This window comes from Ylistrum balloti, unplaced genomic scaffold (assembly GCF_031769215.1).
Source record: "Ylistrum balloti isolate Yb309-2 unplaced genomic scaffold, AGI_CSIRO_Ybal_v1 Utg370728, whole genome shotgun sequence".
Lineage (NCBI taxonomy): Eukaryota > Metazoa > Mollusca > Bivalvia > Pectinida > Pectinidae > Ylistrum > Ylistrum balloti.
The window spans coordinates 139455-159143 of record NW_026782431.1 but is presented as its reverse complement, the minus strand read 5'-3'; the positions used below and the strand labels follow the sequence as shown (position 1 = coordinate 159143).

Below are 19689 nucleotides of genomic sequence, written 5' to 3'. Positions count from 1 at the left end.
ATTATATAACCATTTTTTTTCTAAATTGAACATGAGAGATAAAAGGAAGAACATTAATTCAACGTTAGATGACATTGAAATGCTGAGTAATTTTCCACGCGAAAGAAATTCATTTGTATTATCTTTATTCCGGAACTCTGCATCTGACAAAAATTAACAGCCTCTCCACCACGTTTACGTCTTAATATTGTTTCCAGCCCTTGCATTTTCATTCGTCGGATTTCTTCTTCAGAATTGTTATAATCGAGATAAAAAAATAATTTCGTTTACTCTTCAATGAACGTTATTAGGAAATCGCTATTTATGACTGGTAAACTTTAACTAAAATTTGTCTGATGCGTGTTTTCGTGTCCTGTCTGCAGATTGGTGAAAGGGACGTAATCAGGACTACCTATGTGTTGGTGTATTTGGGGGCCAACCTTTGACCCTGATCTCTTTACGTCACATTCGCGTCACTTGACACATGACCGACTTGAGATGAATGAATTATTAAAGACGTAACAGTGTTATTGTCATTATTGCAATATAACAAAAACCGTCGAGTTAGTTGCTTTCCTCCCAACAAGCATTTTTCTCACAACATTACCGATAATTCAAGAAATAGTCCATCGGGACATATACGACGTCAAAGTTTCAAAGGAAAGCATCGAGTGGTTGACATATTTACCTTTGACCTTTTTATCCTAACATTGGCCAATCAAAAATGTGTTTACGTGGACGATCGCCTCGCGCAAGGATATCGCGTACTTGCTAGAAGGAGTTGTTAGTTCCTCTCGTGGAAGGTAAAAAACATGTTGTAGAAGTGATGTCTGTCGATTGAAAACTTGTATGTATAGATATTTAAACTGTTTCTTCTTTTTTCAGGCTGACAATCAGTCACATTGGAGCTTAAAACACATTCAAACTTACCCTAGGACGGACTTTATCGGACGCAGTACAGTAAGTAATGCCGAAATGTCAGACACGTCAACATGGTTTCTCTAGATTTTCTGCCAACGTGGCTCCTGTAACTGTCAAAATTTTCGCAATCCGTTTTATATATGTGGCATATCTCTTGATAAATACATGACATCATGATAAAACTTAACCATGTATACATTAAATGTATCTTTTTTCTCAATGTGCATGGGGTTTCAATAAAAAAATTGACGCCGGACCCTAGATGGATGTGGTGACACCGAAGTAAAGGAGGGTGGTACCGGGATATCACTTCAGTACAGAGTTAGGTGTAGTGCGTGCGAAAAGCTGTTATATCCCAATATTTGAAAGTTATAAACAATGTCCTATTAAGTTGATAGTGGGACACACCTATTATAAATATTAAATAAATTTCAGTAGGGTTGGCTGTATATAGGTCCCACAACAGGCCGCTTACCAACTTGAAAACCGGTTTGTAGGACAGAATCCTTATCCAAAATAGTACAACACGTTTGCGTGAAGTAGTTTTTGCTATTTTATGTCTTGTTTGGAAGTAATTTTGATTGATCATTCAGGTATTTACAAGTTTGTCCAGCTTCAGATTTTATATAAAACTTTCATACTTCTTAAATGGGCATCATTTATTCCTTCATTCAAACAGCCTATATAAACTACACCGTTATTTTCCAAAAGAATATCTAAGAAAGAATCACACTTTCATGTAAGCTTAATAGTGATGGAATAATTAGAAACATTCAAGTTAGCATAGGAATGGTTCAGAAAATACACGTCTATATATGTAGTCTGTATTCATCATCTTCATTGGTTTAATTTAGATATATTGTAACAACATGCATATGATGTATTATAAGTATATTACATGAAACTGCCACATCTGAAATGTAAACATCTCAAAAAGGATGTAAAAAGGATGGTTCAGGAATATATACCCAAATATTCATTTGAATGGGTTCAAAAAATAAATAGAAGTTTTCTGTTAGGGTGGGAGTGAGTGTAACTTTGAGCATAACACCCGTCTGCCTGAGTCGAGACAGCTCTGTTTGTAATCTTTCACCTTCCAACAGTTTTAACAGGTTTTATTTCATTAAATTATAATCTTATAACGATTTGAGCGACCTTGTGGATGATCTTTTCTCACAAATTAGTAAATTGCCACTGTCGGCCATTGTTTGTGTTTATAGCAACTAAGTAAAGCATTCTCACCTTAGAACTTGCTTACAGAATAATCTTCGTCGTTGGAGTCAGATTGAGAATTTCAAATATTTTGTAATTTAAATACTTCTATTATCTTTGGACTTTAACTATTGCATTTTGCAAGGTTGATAACATTAACTACTTCTGAAAAATACAAGTGTCCCATAAAGTTTTAAAGGTGTGATTTACAATAATCATTGACTACTCCCTGTTTAAGTTTCATATATCTCCTTTGAAATTTGTGGAACAAATGTGAAAATGTGTTCATAACAAAAAGTCGGATAATTTCACAAATCCATATTGGTGGAATTCTCACTCTAAATGGCTTTAGAAGGTACCAAAAAATTGTCATGTTTGATATTGCATTGATAACAAGGTAGTAACATGATGGGTCTCACAGAAAATTTCTACTAGTTCTGTTGAAAGATTTCACTGAATAATAAACAAATAAACATTTGTTTTGATCCTTTTATTTCAGTCTGTACTGTACGACTTGGAATCGCCCAATTGATAACGAGTTCAGAACATGGCTACAAACGAAGAAGTGGTCCGGAATGTCGATGCAGAGGCCTATGACCCGGATAAGCCCCAACAGTATGGGGAGGCTTTTCCCCCCCTTGCCCCCGCTGCCACTTTTGGGGCAGTGGGACCCAATTTGAATGTAGCTATGGAGAAGACGATCTGGAGTAACAAAATGACAATGAAAACATCAACTTGCACTCAGGTAGAGAACCTTTACATTTATTTGTGACTTTGATGAAATTAATTTTGACATTTATTTACAAGAATTCTTTTCAGGAATTAGACATTTTCTTGTCTGATTATACTTATACATCATATTTCTTCAACTTTATGTTTTTTAGGTGTTTACTGTGCCTATGGAAGAAAGAAGATATAAAGAATTCAATGAACAGAGTTTTGGAGATGAAACTGACCAAGCAAAGATTTGTAAAGAAATAATGGCTCGTAACAGTATGTATCTGTATTTTTAAACTTTCAGAATGTTGGTGAAATCAACAAAATGCAAGAGTCTGCATTGATCTTTATATACTTAATGGGAAAAGCTTGAATTTAGAAGTTTCTAGTCGATACCACACATACTTTCCATCATTAATGTATTAGATGTATCAGATTGAAGTTTGATAACCTGGAATTATACTGACTAAAATTGTTTTTTTAGATGTGTCCATCGAGATGAGTTGTGCTAAGGATCAGAGCTTGACAGTGGTAATTCATGGAAAAGATCAAAATGTTATGAAAGCCAGGAGAGAGATTGTCAGTCGTTTACAGACACAGGTAAATTTGAAATTTCAAAATGCGAATGATCTAATTGATTAAATTTAAAAAGAAGTGGTGTCTTAGATACTGAAATAGATGAAATTACGTGTCCTCCCTAAGAGTATAAAGTGTGTCAGACTACAGAAGAGCTCATCAAGTATCTGGCAAAAGTGGTATATTAAGTATGTTGTACTCTTAACGCAGACTAGAATTATTTGCTGTTTTACAAGTATACATGTAAAATAATTTGCAGCAAGAATGATTTGTGGAGTTTGTCATCAAAATGTAAATTTGAATTAAAATTCTGAGAAGAAATAAAACAGATTGTTACTGAGCGCAATTTTATTGACCGTTTCTCAGGCCAATTTTATTGGGTTTTTTTCAGGCTAATACTTTGTTGAAAATACCAAGAGAACACCACAGATTCATCCTTGGAAAAAGCGGTAAGAAACTCCAAGAGCTGGAACTGGCTACACAAACCAAGATTACAATCCCTCGACCAGAGGAGAACTCCGACATGATTAAAATTACCGGAACCAAAGAAGGCATTGACAAGGCCAGACATGAGATACAGATTACATCAGATGAACAGGTACTTCAAATTTTTTCTCACGTTAAAACTAAAGAAATGTGAAAAGCAATATAGCATTAAAGTTATTATACTGAAATTGAATTCATACAAAGAAGACAGATTTAGCTTATTGATGGTTGATGAAACTTTAATATGATGTAGATTATATTGAATTAAAGTTAAACCTATGTTTGATAAGATTATTACAAAATTAAATGGTGGGAGGGGTCGGGAAACAGATGAATTGTTTTTATTTGTGGGTTGTTGAGACAACACTAGATTGCATTTTATGTGTGAATTGTGCAGTTACAAATTAAACTAATGGGTGACTGGTTTAACGAGAATCCCAGAAAATTAAATTGTGAGGGTAAACTGGCTACATAAAAACATATTTTGTGGGACGAACAGTTCAGTTGTTTTGCTTTTTAAAGAGATAAAAATTTAATTGTTAGTTTATTATTCTAAATGCACATTTGTTCCCAGTCCAAATGCTCAAGGGAGATAACTGGTGCTGGTTTTGAAACTCTTGTGAGATGCGAGAACTAACACAACTTCGAAAAATAATGGTGAAGGATAACTCAAATATACATGAGGTGTCCACATGACTTGGCTGAAATTGCCTTGAAACATCAATGGGCCCATTTATTAGAAGCGTTGTGTCGGTTTAGTAAAGCTGACTTGTAGGAGCTTTGTTATACAAAATCACATCAATATAATGTAGCGGACTAGCCACAAGTTTGTTTCATTATCCCCCGCGAAACGCATATGCGGGGGTTATTAAATTGGGCTCTGTCCGTCCTACCGTGCGTGTGTGCGTTCGTCCGTCCAAGTGCTTTTCTCGGCTATAACTTCGAAACCGTTCAACTCAACTTCACAAAACTTCCTATATATATTAAGTTGGTGCCCTAGTTGTGCCTTTTGCTAATGACGACATTTCACTTTTTATATTTTTTCTGTTGCCATGGAAACAGTCAGAAAACAACAAAAGTAGGCTTTTCCGGGCTATAACTTCGAAACTGTTCAATTCAACTTCACAAAACTTTCTGTATATATTAAGTCATTGCCCTAGTTGTGCTTTTTGCTATTGTCTACATTTTACTTATTATATATTTTTTGTTACCATGGAAACATAATCAGAAAACACCAAAAGAGGGCTTTTCCGGGCTATAACTTCGAAACCGTTCAATTCAACTTCACAAAACTTCCTATATATATTAAGTTGGTGCCCTAGTTGTGCCTTTTGCTAATGGCGACATTTCACTTTTTATATTTTTTCTGTTACCATGGAAACATAGAATACACCAAAAGACTTTTCTGGGCTATAACTTCCAAACCGTTCCACTCTACTTCACAAAACTTTCTGCACATATTAACTTAGTGCCATAGTTGAACCTTTTGCTATTGACAACATTTCATTTTTTTATTATAATTTTTCAGTTTTTGCAAAAATATAGTTAAAAACCTCAAAAGAAGGCTTTTTCTGAGCTACAACTTCAAGGCTTTGGCCCCTCGGAGTGTGATCATTATTGTTACATGTTTTACATCTCTTACATAGTAAATCTTTTGTTGCCTGAAGATAGCTGTTATGCCTGAAATGTTACTGAAATACATTTGTTGTGTTGATTCTATATTTTCAATTATATCTCTATATATATATCTATAATGTTGAAGTTGAGGAGATATGAGTTTATTATTTTCTACTAGTGCTTTCACTGTAATAGACCTTCACGTGCAAAGTACTGATACATAAGTGTGTGAAGTCTCAAATTATTACAGTGCTATATATAGCATATTTGGGTTCCATACCAACACATGTGCGCGGGGGATAATGCCACGCTTTGCGGCAGCTTGTTTTTGTTTGGATTTGACATGATGAGAAATAATGGCAACACATGGCAGAAATGGTAAAAATGGCATATGAGAAGTACTTGTCATCTTGGAAACTTTCAGTATACATGTGTTAGCTAATAGATAGAAAATTAACAACTTTCCCTGTTTGAAATGCAAGGCAACATACTGATCTTTTTTCTGTATTGAAACATTTATGTTTAGTGTTTATGCATGCAGAAATAGGAAACATTAACAATCTTCATCCTTGTTTAGAAAAATATACTTACCATTTTAGTATCAATATTTTGGGAAAACTGACAACAATTTTGCTCAGGTAAGCAACATGTGTTTGGAAGAGAAAAAAGGGTAACAAATGAATTTTAGTGGGTGTCGTGTTAACATGGAAAATAAAATTCTGTAGGGGTTGCTTGATGTAACAAATTCAATGTTGTTAATTATTGGATATTGTATACATGCTTGGGTTTGTTGTATGGGTGGTTGGGGTAAAAAATAATTGCCTATATAACGGGTAAACAAGCTATCAGTATTAGCTAAAATTCTTTTTTTTTTTTTTTAATTTCTGACTTTTTTTTGCAGGCTAAACTGGCTTTTGAGCGTCTACCTGTACCAAAAGTGTATCATCCCTTCATTTGTGGACCTAAAAATGATAATATAAAGAAATGGATTGAGGAAACTGGAGCCAAAATCCACATGCCCCCACCTAGTGTGATGAAAGATGAGATTGTTGTGTCCGGAGAGGTTGAAGGAGTCCTCAAATGTAAAGCTAACATCATGAAGATTTATGAAGAGAAGGTAGATATTGCAGTGGCTTGGCTTGGGGCTGGTCAGGGGAGAAAATTTTGAGCTGTTCTTATCCCTTATATCAACCCATAGTATTTTTGAAAGGAAAGAGAAATAGTACTGGTAGATGTTGCCAATGTTACTTATTATGACTTGATTTATTCCAAGAAATACAGAGTGAAATGCAGATATTTATATTATTTCAAGATATGTACTCCCCATATATTTATTTTTTAAACCGTGTTGAATAAACATGAATTTTGAGAACAAAATTCTGTACTATGTTTTGGAAATCCATCATTAGCTGGTTCTTTGGAATATAATTACATGCTAGTTGTTTTATTTTCATGCAGAAGCGCAAGTGTCAGACAGTGTCTGTGGAGGTGAGAAAGTCTCAGCACAAATACATCATTGGACCACGTGGAAACGGGGTCCATGAAATATTGGCTGCGACAGGAGTGTCTGTTGAGGTACCACCAGTTGATAGTTCACTTGAAACCATCACTCTTCGTGGAGAACAAGACAAACTTGGACCAGCACTCACCATGGTTTATTCTAAGGTATAGTATGAATTTATGAGTCCTATTTTTGCATCAACCAACAAAAAATTGTAAAAAAAAAATCAAGAACTGCATTTGTCGTATTTTTCTTCTAATTTTTTATTAATTTTCAACTAATTTCAGAGAGTTGATGAAAATTGTTAGTAGCTTATATCTTAACTCATGATTTGACTTTAGAATGAAAATATATCTTGTTAAATTAATTTCCAGGCCAACAGCGTTGTGTTTGCGGAGGTTATGGCTGCAACCTGGCTTCACAAGTATGTAATCGGACGACAGGGTGCAAATGTTAGGAGGATCACTGAACAATTCTCAAAGGTCAGTATGAAGGACAAATGAATTGAATTTATTTTTAATGACAATTTGAAGAAAATATATGTTTTACATAGAAAGACATTTGATAAAGATTGTATATGTGTTGAGTTATTCAATGCATAAATTTACCACTAAGCAAGAGTTGTATGTCCTTGTACTTTATGTGAATATTGTTTTTGACCTGTTAAATTTTCAAACTACAGGTACACATTGAATTCACCGATGGAGCAGACAAGATTATTGTGGAGGGCCCACCAGAGGAAGTAGAATCTGCTGTCAAGGAATTGGAGGCAGTTGTAAAGGATCTGGTGAGTAAAACCTAAACATTGAGTATATAGGCTTTAATATAACAACATTTAGATATCCTACGTTTATGGTTGTATTTGAAGACTGCAAATTATTTTAATTGCAAACGATTTTTAAGACGAAAACTAAAACTATTGTTGATTTTAGCAATCGCGCATGGACTTCACAGAAGTAAACATTGATCAAAGGTTCCACAAGCACATCATCGGAAAGGCTGGACAGAACAGTGAGTTAGATTGATGTATTTTACCGAGTATAGGTCCAATCTCCAGAATAAGCTCACCATCATATTAAAGGTTAATTCAATCCTATATCATCAGTTAAGTGAAAGTCTGAAACTTTTCTAGTAACAGAAAATAATGACAATAGAAAGTTGTATTTTTGGGAGGGATTAGAAGAATGCTTTATTTTTGTATGAAAAATTTGTTTTAGACTTTTCAAACTATTATATTAAAGAGGGAAAATAATTTTGGTATCATTTCATTTGTACACAAATTGTTATTTTAGTTTTATTTATTTGAAAAAATTGTTTTGGGCAATTTGGAATACAGGATTATTATTTTCCTGGTTAAATGTTAAAGCATTTTACTGATCTGTGTTATATTATAGAGATAATTAAAATTATTGCTTAACAAATGGCTTAATTAATGATTTTTCAGAAAAAAACATTCCATCTTGTATTATCAATGGTTTAATAATATATACATCAATCCTTTTCCATTTTGGTAGGTTGTATCCAAGTATAAAATTCCAACATGGTGACCGCTGGTCAAGATTTTCTCTTGCACTGATTCTAATGAAAGCAATTGATATGAGAACAATGATGAATATTTCAGTTACAAGGATTAAGAATGACACTGGAGTGTCCATTAAGATACCATCTGACACTGAACATAGCAACATCATTAGGATTGAAGGAGATCCAAAAGGTGTGATTCAGGCCAAGGAAGAACTCATGGAGATGGCACAGCGCATGGTAAGGCTTTTTACCTGCTCAGCTTTGATTGCTTTCTATATGTTTCATCTAACAATGTTATATATATATATATATATATATGTGATAATACATACTTTTTTAGATGAAGATTTATTTTGAGACATGTTGTTGTTATTTGCTATTTGAATAAAATGGAGGTATTGTATTTGCAGGAAAATGAAAAGAGCAAAGACATTCTGATCGAGCAGCGCTTCCATCGTTCCATCATTGGAGCCCGTGGGGAGAATATCAGAGAGATCCGGGATCGCTTTAATCAAGTCCAGATCACCTTCCCTGATCCTGGAAAAAAGAGTGATATTGTTACATTGAGGGGACCAAAGAATGATGTGGACAAGTGTTTCAAACATCTCTCACAATTACAACAAGATATGGTAAGATTTCTTCAGCTTGACTTGAATATGTGATAAAGACAAACTTGCAAAAGAGTATATTTTAGATGTATGTGTTTGAAGAAGTGTTGATCTGATCATTGAATATTGGAGTAAAGAATGCAAAGGCATCTCTGGTAACAGGAAGATATAAAAGATGGTGTTTAATTATTGGGACAGATATATATCAATTTAGATTTTATGAGCAATTTGTAGATTTCTTAGTTATTTTTTACCTCCAGGTGGCAAGTAACTACCAGGCCCATGTCCACATATTTAAGGATTTCCACAAGAATGTCATTGGTAAAGGAGGAGCTACAATCAGGAAGGTAAGTCATTTTGTCTGATCTCATTGTGTCTGTGTCATTAGTAAAGGAGGAGGGGCTACAATGAGGAAGGCAAGTCATTTTGTCTGATCTCATTGTGTCTGTGTCATTAGTAAAGGAGGAGGGGCTACAATGAGGAAGGCAAGTCATTTTGTCTGATCTCATTGTGTCTGTGTCATTAGTAAAGGAGGAGGGGCTACAATCAGGAAGGCAAGTCATTTTGTCTGATCTCATTGTGTCTGTGTCATTGGTAAAGGAGGAGGGGCTACAATCAGGAAGGCAAGTCATTTTGTCTGATCTCATTGTGTCTGTCAATAGATACTACCTGGTATACTTTTTATCAAATTTTGTTTTCAGTAGAGACTAAAGATATTGTCCATAATTCACATAAAGGCATTTGTACTGTTGTTGTTCACTGTATAGGGACCAGTGACACCTACTGCGAATGGAGAAGAGAACAAAAATATGCTTTAAGACATGCTTAGACGGTTAATGGAATTTGTGGAAATTTATTCTAATACAATATCACACCACTTTTTAGAATACATAACTGGAATACTTTAAGTTTGTGGAACTGTGTGATTGTTCCTAATCATGTTTCTGATGTCCCCTTTATTAAATAACCAATTATGACTCTGTACCCTAAAGGCATCAAATTGGACATGACAAAATTTGACTTACCTGGGTTTACAATCCAATTATTTATATTATTTTAAACCTGTGTTTCAGATCCGTGAGGACACAAATACTAAGATTGACCTGCCTAGTGAGGACAGTGAATCAGATGTCATTTTGATCACCGGTAAAAAGGCTGATGTGGAGGCTGCTAGAGCACAGATTGAGGCTATACAGAAAGATCTGGTAAGTGCTTCTTAGACCAAGAAGACATATTGACTTGCCTGTGTAAATATTTTTGCCTTGATAATTCTAAAAGTAAAACAATGTTACTGAAAGAAGCTGTTGCTTGATAATAGCTATATTACCTACACTGTTACAAGCTGTTAAATGTTTCATCTTTCAAAGTCGCACTTTCAAACAATAATTCTTGAATTTTAGGCAAACATTAAAGAAGCTGTGGTAACCATCCCACACAAATTACACAACTCGATCATCGGAGCCAAGGGAAGGCTAATTCGTGCTATTATGGAAGAATGTGGAGGTGTCATCATTCGCTTTCCTTCTGAGGGAAACGTAAGCGACAAGGTTATTATTCGTGGACCAACTGCGGATGTCGAAAATGCCAAATCGCAATTGATGGAGTTGGCTTCTGAGAAAGTAAGCACATTTTTGTTCTCTGATTTAATATCTTGCCATTTGTGGCTTTTCAATATTTGCTAACTATAGGAGGGATTGATAGGGTACATTTATGAATGAAAAGTCCCACGTCGGGAACAAGTGGTGGCTGTAGTGTCCATTTCATGCTGTCATATCTGGATTTATCTAAAACAACTTTATATGTAGGTAGAGGTGCACCAAAGTGATCTTCTCAAAAATAAGGTCACTCTGGCAATAAAAATTTATTTATATTAAAAGAAGTTTCTCTGGGCATTTTCTCTACTACACTTCTAGTCACTGGAATTTCATACTTTCTGTAGAAGCTCACCTTGGTGGTGGAGGGCAGGGGATTGTATTTATAAAAAGTAGATCATTCCACTTTACCTTTTGACCTTTGACCTGCATCAAAGAAAAAAATCTGTCTTGACTCTATCTCTTACATTACCTGTCACTGGAACTTAATACTTAGAGAATAGGTTCACTTTAGTTAAGTAATGTGCTTTACATCAGAAGTACAACAAATCTTTGTGGAGTCATCTTCTACACTGCTAATTCCTGGAACATTGTACCTGTAGTCTTGGTTTATCCTTGCTTGGAGAAATAGTGTTATTGATGTGTGGTTAAAAGCCCGGGTCCCATTTGGCAATTCACAAGGTTTATTTTCTATTATAGCAACAATCAAGCTTCACAGCTGAGGTTAGAGCAAAGCCAGAGTATCACAGATTCCTCATTGGCAGGGGTGGCACCAACATCAGGAAGGTAAGTTGATAACTGTTGTTGGTTTCCTTAACATGTTTGATTGGTCTTCATTGTAATATAAACTCTAAAACTTGATGATCTTAACACTAGATTTAATGATGTCAAATGAATAGTTCTTGGAGGAAATTGATTATGATGGTGCCCTTAATTTTGTTTACTAGGTGCGTGAAAAGACAGGGGCCAGAGTTATCTTCCCTAGTTCTGAGGACCAAGACCAAGAACTCATCAGCATTATTGGCAAGAAAGAATCTGTTGACATGGCTAAAGTGGAACTGGAAGGTCTCATTAAAAACCTAGTGTGTAACTTTGTAACTATTTATATTCTATTTGTTTTAATTTAATGAAACTTGCTAGTGGTTTATTTAGTTCTGTTATGTGCAAGAACAAGTAACTGGGTTTATCTGATTAACAGAATGTTTGGTTACTACTGACATTGTTGTCTGGTTAGCATGTCATCTATTCAATAATTGCTGTCGGTGTCCAGTACAGAAAAAGCCCCTTTACCCTATTCATATATCAATATCCATGCCTCATGTTGACGACTATAAATGTACTTAAGTAGTGGCAGAATGGGTAACCTGATATCTGGTTCAAGGATTGGTTGGTACCGGGTTAGTGTTCCAACTATTTGATAACCATCTTCAGTGACCTATACAATAAAAATACCTCTCTCCCTGTTTGAATCTCTGCATCCAAGACTCGACTTGATGACTACATGCCTACACGTGTTCTGAAGTACAACTTCTTAATGCTTTCGTTTCTTTTCCATTTACATTGTAGCACACAAGCCCCTTTTTTATAGCTGGGGAGTGAGCAAGATTTGTATTGGAAATCATAAATATCTATTAGAATAATGAGGTCAAACACTTCGCCAGTATGTTACACTTGTTGAAGGATATCATTTGGTGTTGTGAGTTTTCTGGTAAATCTGAATGAAACAAGATTTCAGCACTAAATTTAATGGAAATCCTAACTGTACAAGAAGAAAGGCAGTTAGAATAAAGTGAAGGATACACTTAACAGTACAGGTTTTTTAATGCTCACTGACAATTTTGGGGGGGAGCACCTAGTTGCCGCCTTGTCATACTGTCCTTTCAGGTCCATACTTTCGTGTCCAGAGCATAACTTTGACCACAGTTAAGCAAGGATCTTGAAACTTGGTATATACATTGTTCATACTAAGGGGATGTGAACTGTATCAGGGCTTCAAACTTTGTTAAAATTTTGTGTGCATTAAAGTCGGTTTATGAGGAGCATTTATCAATTACATTGGTATACCTGAATAAAACTGATTATTTAGTCATATCTGTTTCGGTGAGTTATTCATGTTGCTTATTGTGATTGAACAGCATGTGCATCAATGGGGATGAAGTGCAGTATATATTTTTTTCTAAAGAGTTATTCATAAAAGTCTGTTTCCTTGCAGGATAACATTGTTGAGGGGGAGATGAATGTTGACCCAAAACATCACAGACACTTTGTAGCAAGAAGAGGCGAGGTTCTCCGACAAATTGCAGAGCAGTACGGAGGTGTGACAGTTAGCTTTCCTCGCAGTGGTGTCAAAAGTGACCGAGTTGTGATCAAGGGCTCCAAAGATTGTGTTGAGGGAGCCAAGAAACGCATTCAAGAAATTGTCTCCGATCTGGTAAGATTGTAGAAACATTACTTTTTGTAAATGTAGACTTGCAAAAATACAACACTCAGAATTCTTTATATCTTTTTCACTAAGTGGCAAGGTTGGAATTTTATCCAGTTATTGATCCCTGGATTTCAGGGATAAATCTAGGTAAAACTTCTTCACTCAGACATTTTACACAAAAAACTTTCTCTTTTGGAACACTTTATATTGAGATATTTTTGCCCTGTTTGTCCAATATGGAATTTCATGAGAAGTTTGACTTGTAGAGAAGTATTTGGATATATGCAAATCTCTTTTCTGGATTTTGAGGGACAAAATTAAGCACAATGAAACTTGCCCTCAAGTTAAAATATTCCCCCTTTTCAGAAAGGGCACATTGCTTGATCCCTGCTATTAAATGTTCAAAAAGTGACCAATCTAACTGTTATTTCAGGACTCGCAGGTGACGATGGATTGTGTGATCCAACAGCATCACCACCGCACAGTGATGGGCACACGTGGCTCAAATGTTCAGGAGATCACACGCAATTATGATGTTGGTATCAAGTTTCCAGAAAGACCTATAGCCAATGGAGACAAAGGTACACCGCAGCTTGATTTGACATCAAGCAAATGATGTTAATCTCCATTGAAGTTACATTAGATATCTCTTCTGTTACGAAAACAGTTTTATTGCTTTTGCATCTTACTTCTTTGTTCTGTAATTTCATTGTTTTCCATTCAAAATTTCAATTCAGCTGTAGGAAAGCTACAACAGAGAATGTTGAATTTTGATTATGGATTGTTTGTACAGAAAATAAGGATGGAGGTATGGTAAATGGTGAAGTGAATGGTGAAATGCAGAATTCTTCTGACCAGTCTCCAAAGAAAAATGACATCATTGTCATTACAGGCAAATTGGAAAATTGTGAACAAGCTAAGGAAGCACTGCTGGTAAGCATATGATTTGCTTATTGCATGTATCCTCCCATACCTGAAATTATTTACATCATGAGACTATTTTTCTGTCATGCTTTGGTTTTCATGTGATTACTTTCCAAAGTATTCTCTTATTTACACAATACTTGCTCTATAGATAAGCTTATGGGGGACTTTAACATATGCATGCAAGAAATTGTTTTCATTAAAATTAGTCTTTGTTACTTCCAGCATAACAAAACATATCTCGTTCACAACTTTATCAGTACAATTATTAACTTATTAAATTGTCATCAAGTGTGTAACTTTATTTAATTGAATAACTTTCAGGCACTTGTACCCATCACTGATGAAATGACCATCAGGTACGACTTCCATCGTTTCATCATAGGACAACAGGGTAAGGATGTACGCCGCATGATGAAGGAATATGATGTCAACATCTCCATTCCACCAGCTATGGATCACTGTGAGACAGTCAAAGTGACAGGTCCTCCAGCTAATGTGCGCAGAGCTCTGGCTGCTCTTTCAGATCGATGTGAGGAGCTGGAGAGAGAAATGGAGGATAGGGTAAAAATCTTGCTATTGAAAGTTGACAAATGCACTTTATTTACCTGAATTACATTGTGCTTTCATTTTATTTGTAATTTTAAGTTTGGGCTTTGGAATGAAGCAAGTTAAAATTCTCTTTTTGGTGTTCTTAGGAACTTAAAAGTTTTCAACTCACTATTGAAGTTGATAATAGTCTCCACCCGAAGATCATAGGACGTAGAGGTGCAGTTATCTCTAAGATACGAAAGGACCATGATGTCAACATCCAGTTCCCCAACCGTGATGACAGTGCCCAGAATACCATCACCATCACCGGCTATGAGAAGGCAACACAAGCTGCTAAAGAGGATATCTTGAAGATCGTACAGGAATATGTATGTCAAATTCATAATCTTGTCAATTGTGGGATAGAGAGGCTAGCCCAAAAATATTTTGATAATAAAGATCAATGTAACTAGAGTAGAGAAATTGGCTGGGTAAGAGGTTATAGAGGATGTTATTCTGTAGACTTTTTCAGTTGAATTAAACTAAAGCTGTTTATAAAGTCCCCTTTTAGGTCCTATGTTTACGCAACTTTGTGCATTTGGAATATATTTGGTTTTGATACAAATCAAACGTGGAGAAAAAATTCAGATATAACAGAAATGCAATTGATATTTCCCATTTTACGTTGTTAATCGTAGCTTATCAATGTTTTATAGGAGGAAATGGTAACCATGGAGTGTACTGTGGACCACAGAGTTCACCCACGTATCATTGGAGCACGTGGACGCAACATCCGAAAATTGATGGAACAGTTCAAGGTTGACGTACGTTTTCCACGATCTGAATCTGATCATCCTGATCTCATCTTCATCACTGGGGCAGAGGAAGCTGTTGCAGAATGTCAGGACTATCTGCTCAACATAGAAGAGGAATTTGTAAGTTACCATTTTGACATGTAGTATGGCATTGCCTTTCTGTTTGTTGTAAACTTCGCCTGGAAACCTCCTCCACATTTTTCAACTGTTTCAAACTTGATAGGCATAATCACCATGACATGAAGTCAGCTGAATTTGAGTTTATTCGGAAGATTGACTGCCCTTCTGTTTCGTTGTTTTGAATCAAATTTGGAGATTTGGTTCAATAACAATGATTTGTTTGTTGTTTTCTGGAACAATTTGATTCAACTGTCTTAGCGATATTTACTGCCCCTTATTGTTTTCATAATGATAACCATCCTCACTGTTTTCGGTGGATTTCTTTGGGACTTTGTAGACTTAGTCACCATTACATGAAATTTGGTTTTCCTATGCAGCAATTTGATTCAAGAGGCAGTTTTTCACCAATTTCTCTGAAACCTGTTGGGCTTTATATCTGTTACAAGAAATTGCATTTTCCTTAATAGCACCGTAAATTTTACAGGTTTGGGATGAGTTTTCAACAATTTTCTTTTAAAATTGTTGACTTGAAAATCTCAATGTGGAATTATGAACGTGTAGTATTTTGATTCAACAATTTTAAAAGGTGAAATGTTCATTTTTGGAGTTAAATCTTTGCTTGGGGTTTCTCTGTTTTCTTCACATATCATTAAAACTGGTAATGATTTAATTTATCATTAGAACATAAAGCACTGTTACCCGCTTGACTTGTTATTACTATTTCCATATTCATATTTTTTTTAATACAGTAAATAGCAAATATTTCTTCAGCTTGTGACAGATGTATGATTTTCAACCCCGCAGTACTCTCATTTCAACTGGTTTGACACCAAGTCATCTTAAATTCTCATTATATTATAAACATTGACAGTACAACCCTTTTGATGCTCTTGAGAATCCTTAAATGACTAGTCTAGAGCTGTATTGAAGTGGTGAATTCTTAATTAGATGAAGGATAATTCTAGTTTGAGAAACATGAGTCCATTGATTTTATTAGACACTAAAGGCAATAACTGTTTTACAGCTCCAGGATGTTATTGACCAGGAGGCAATGCGGCAACTTACCCAACCACCAAGTAGGCAGGTTGGTGGCGGCAAAGGTCAACCCGAGTCCAAACATGGTTTTGTTGTTACTGGCGCCCCATGGCATGTGGTTCCAGATACCACCAGCGTTGAAGAGTTTCCCTCGTTTGGTGCTGTCACTAATCCTAATCCTGGTCATGCCTGGGGACCGCCAGCCTTTGGCAAGAAGTAGATACTGCTAACCCAACTCAAGTTCACAGTAGATTTGATTTCTTTCCTCTCAACAGTGTTATAACATATGTGTGTTTGACTGGCCCTGTGTGCGACACCTATATTTCCTGGGACAGTTGACCCAGTGTGTCACCTGTCAGCTGTTTCCTTTAGGTTATATAGGTCAGACTTACCATTGTCTAGTATCTGGAAAGACTTATCTTAAAATACAATAATCCTGCAGGGATGTTCTCAAAACAGAAAAGTATTTAAAACTTTGAAGGGATATTATATATAGAAAGGACTAAAATGTGCCATTCTATTGATTTGTAAACATTCTTTGCAATGCTTCATTTACATAATTGTTTGCAACAACAATGCTTTTTGTTTATGATTATTGTACTTAATGGATGAGGGAGGGGGGACGGGTTATTATGGAGCTTGAATGAATGTTTGATGTATGACTGTGGTGCGCACTAAAGTGATTCATGTATCGATACGAAAAATAAATATTTGATATAACTAACATAGATTCCAGGCTGATTTTGCCTTATTCTCCTTTTTTTTTCTTTGTATATGGATACTGTTAAGACTATCATGACAATGTTATTGTGAAATCTGTACATTTTGTTTGTTATGCAAGCATTTTAAAGTTTTTTATCATTGAAATTTTTAACAATGATGCTTACAAATGGATTTGGGTCCTTAATGCTGCTCTACAATAAATTATTACAGAAGAATTTCAATTAACTTAGCATAATTATTCATTGGAAACACCAACTACTGATCATAGAAAAGTCTTTCAGTTTCTTTGGGCATGTTAAAACCCTTTTGTGTTGTCTGCTTTTACTTGTACAGAAAAAGTAAATATTTACATTTACTGAAGGCGAGTTGTGATGTACAATTATCATGTATGTAATTGGTTCTAAATATCTTCTGCTTTGTATTTAGTACTTTTTTTTTCAAATCATTGCTTAGGTCGTTTAGTGTATAATGGTTTGATGTGTAGTTGTGCACATCAGCAACAATTATGTTGATCCTGTGAACTGTGAAATCATTTGGTTCTATGTGGTGGTGGTCGTGTTAGTGCTACAATAGAATAATCATGTTTCATCATATATCTGATAACTATCTAATCTAGGTGACCCTAGATCTGTCATATCACAAGAAAACCTCATTTAATATCTGGTTGATATGTGAAATAGGATTCCAAGTGATTAATGAAGTGTGTTTGTTGTGAAAATGCAGCTATCCATAATGGTACGAATCTTTCAATATTTACTCTAACCATATCTAAAACTAGTCACTCTACCTTTTTACATATGAAAAATAAAAGTGTTCGAGTAAATGTGCAGTTTAGATGACTCATTGCAACTCGGAACTTGTGATGTTCACAGATTGAATTTTCTTTCCTATTGACTTAAAAAAAAAAAAAAACCTCTTGTTTAACTTTTTATAAGAAATGCATATTTTATCAGTATTTGATGTGTATTAATAATAAAAGGAAAAAGTTAGATGAGAGAACTTGACCATAAAACCGTTCATGATGGTACTTGTGACACTGTATTCCATCACTGTGAGATCCCCCACACCACAGTGTTGGTATTATCGGGGCTACATATCATCTCTGTGGTGAGAGGGTTCTTGTCATGATAAACATTTATGCAATATATATATATTTAGATATGAGCTATGTTCTGACCACAAGGTCCACATAGTTTTTCTCTGGTCAGGAGCATACCTCTTCTGTCACCATGGTAAAGGTCAAATATTTGCCTTGGGTAAATCAACTAGAGCCATGTTTCTATTACAATTGTCAAATGTTGCCATAGTAATAGTATGTATGGTTGTGCAAACAGACTTTGTTATTTTTTTTCTCAATTGTTGATTTTAGAATTTTAGTGTAAGTTGTTGATGGTTTACCCACAGCTGTGTAACATTGGACACAATTGTTTCACACTTTACACACACTATGTAAAAATTTGATTATACAAGAGACATTATTGCCACATTACCCATATACACATTATGATTTAAGGATATCAGCGACCTGTCAAGAACTACGTTCTTATCCTGCTACCCTACATTTACTGTGATTCGATGTTCTCCAGAACACATCAACAGAAAAAATAAAAATGGAGAAAAAAATACATTTTACTGGTGTTTGGCTCACTTTTTTAGTCCACCATCATCAGATGCTGGGACTTTTCAAATCGCCCTTCGTCTGTGATATGTCTGTAAACAAGTTTGAGCTGTAATACAGCACTGAGCTTTCTCATAACTTATCTTAAAATTTTTCTTAAGTGCTGTAGTTGGGACCTTTTGATTTGGGACTGACGAGGAAAATAAAATGGCTGACAATGACTATATTTGATTTTGACCATGAAAGTTTGTCATCGCAATTTCTTGGTATATAGCTGAATGGGGTTTTCTCTGGAAGTAGGTGTATTTTCTCCGTGGTCCCAAGTTGAATCTTTTTGATTTTGGGACAGATAGGGAAGAAATGGCGCTCAGACGGCCATCTTGGATTCGACAATGAACGTATACTATTGACTATTCTGAATAGATCTTTCTCAAATGTCGTTATGTAAATTTCAGTTGCTCAGTAATTTGGCAGACTATCGGTCCGTCTGTAAACAAGAACTTGTTATCGCAAATTCTTGGGTCGGGGATGGGGGATACTGGACGTATCTTTATCATATTACATAGAGAAGTTTCCCTTAATCACTAATTGCAACATTTTGATTTTTAGAACACCTGCGACGAAGTCCCATGACCTATCGAGATCACCGTTGCCCGTTAACAGTTTTAACATTTTCGACTTCTCAAAAACCCTTCAACTGATTTCAGTGAAAGGACCTCTTTCACGAACGATGGAATTTTGCCCACGACCCGATTTAATCCAAAC

At 35.3% G+C, this 19689-nt stretch overlaps 1 protein-coding gene across 1 annotated transcript; it reads left to right on the top strand.

Annotated features, from left to right (window-relative positions):
* Positions 1-864: 864 nt before the first annotated feature.
* Positions 865-18933, top strand: LOC132557824 (vigilin-like). Its single transcript, XM_060222350.1, has 24 exons — positions 865-939; positions 2612-2857; positions 2997-3105; positions 3314-3429; positions 3797-4003; positions 6410-6625; positions 6967-7173; positions 7384-7491; positions 7692-7796; positions 7942-8020; positions 8631-8770; positions 8944-9162; positions 9402-9488; positions 10215-10346; positions 10542-10760; positions 11433-11519; positions 11681-11815; positions 12946-13164; positions 13592-13739; positions 13952-14091; positions 14407-14646; positions 14781-15002; positions 15330-15548; positions 16573-18933. Exons 2-24 carry the CDS (start codon positions 2660-2662, stop codon positions 16801-16803), a joined length of 3783 nt encoding a protein of 1260 aa, XP_060078333.1. The 5' UTR covers positions 865-939; positions 2612-2659; the 3' UTR covers positions 16804-18933.
* The last annotated feature ends 756 nt before the right edge of the window (positions 18934-19689 follow it).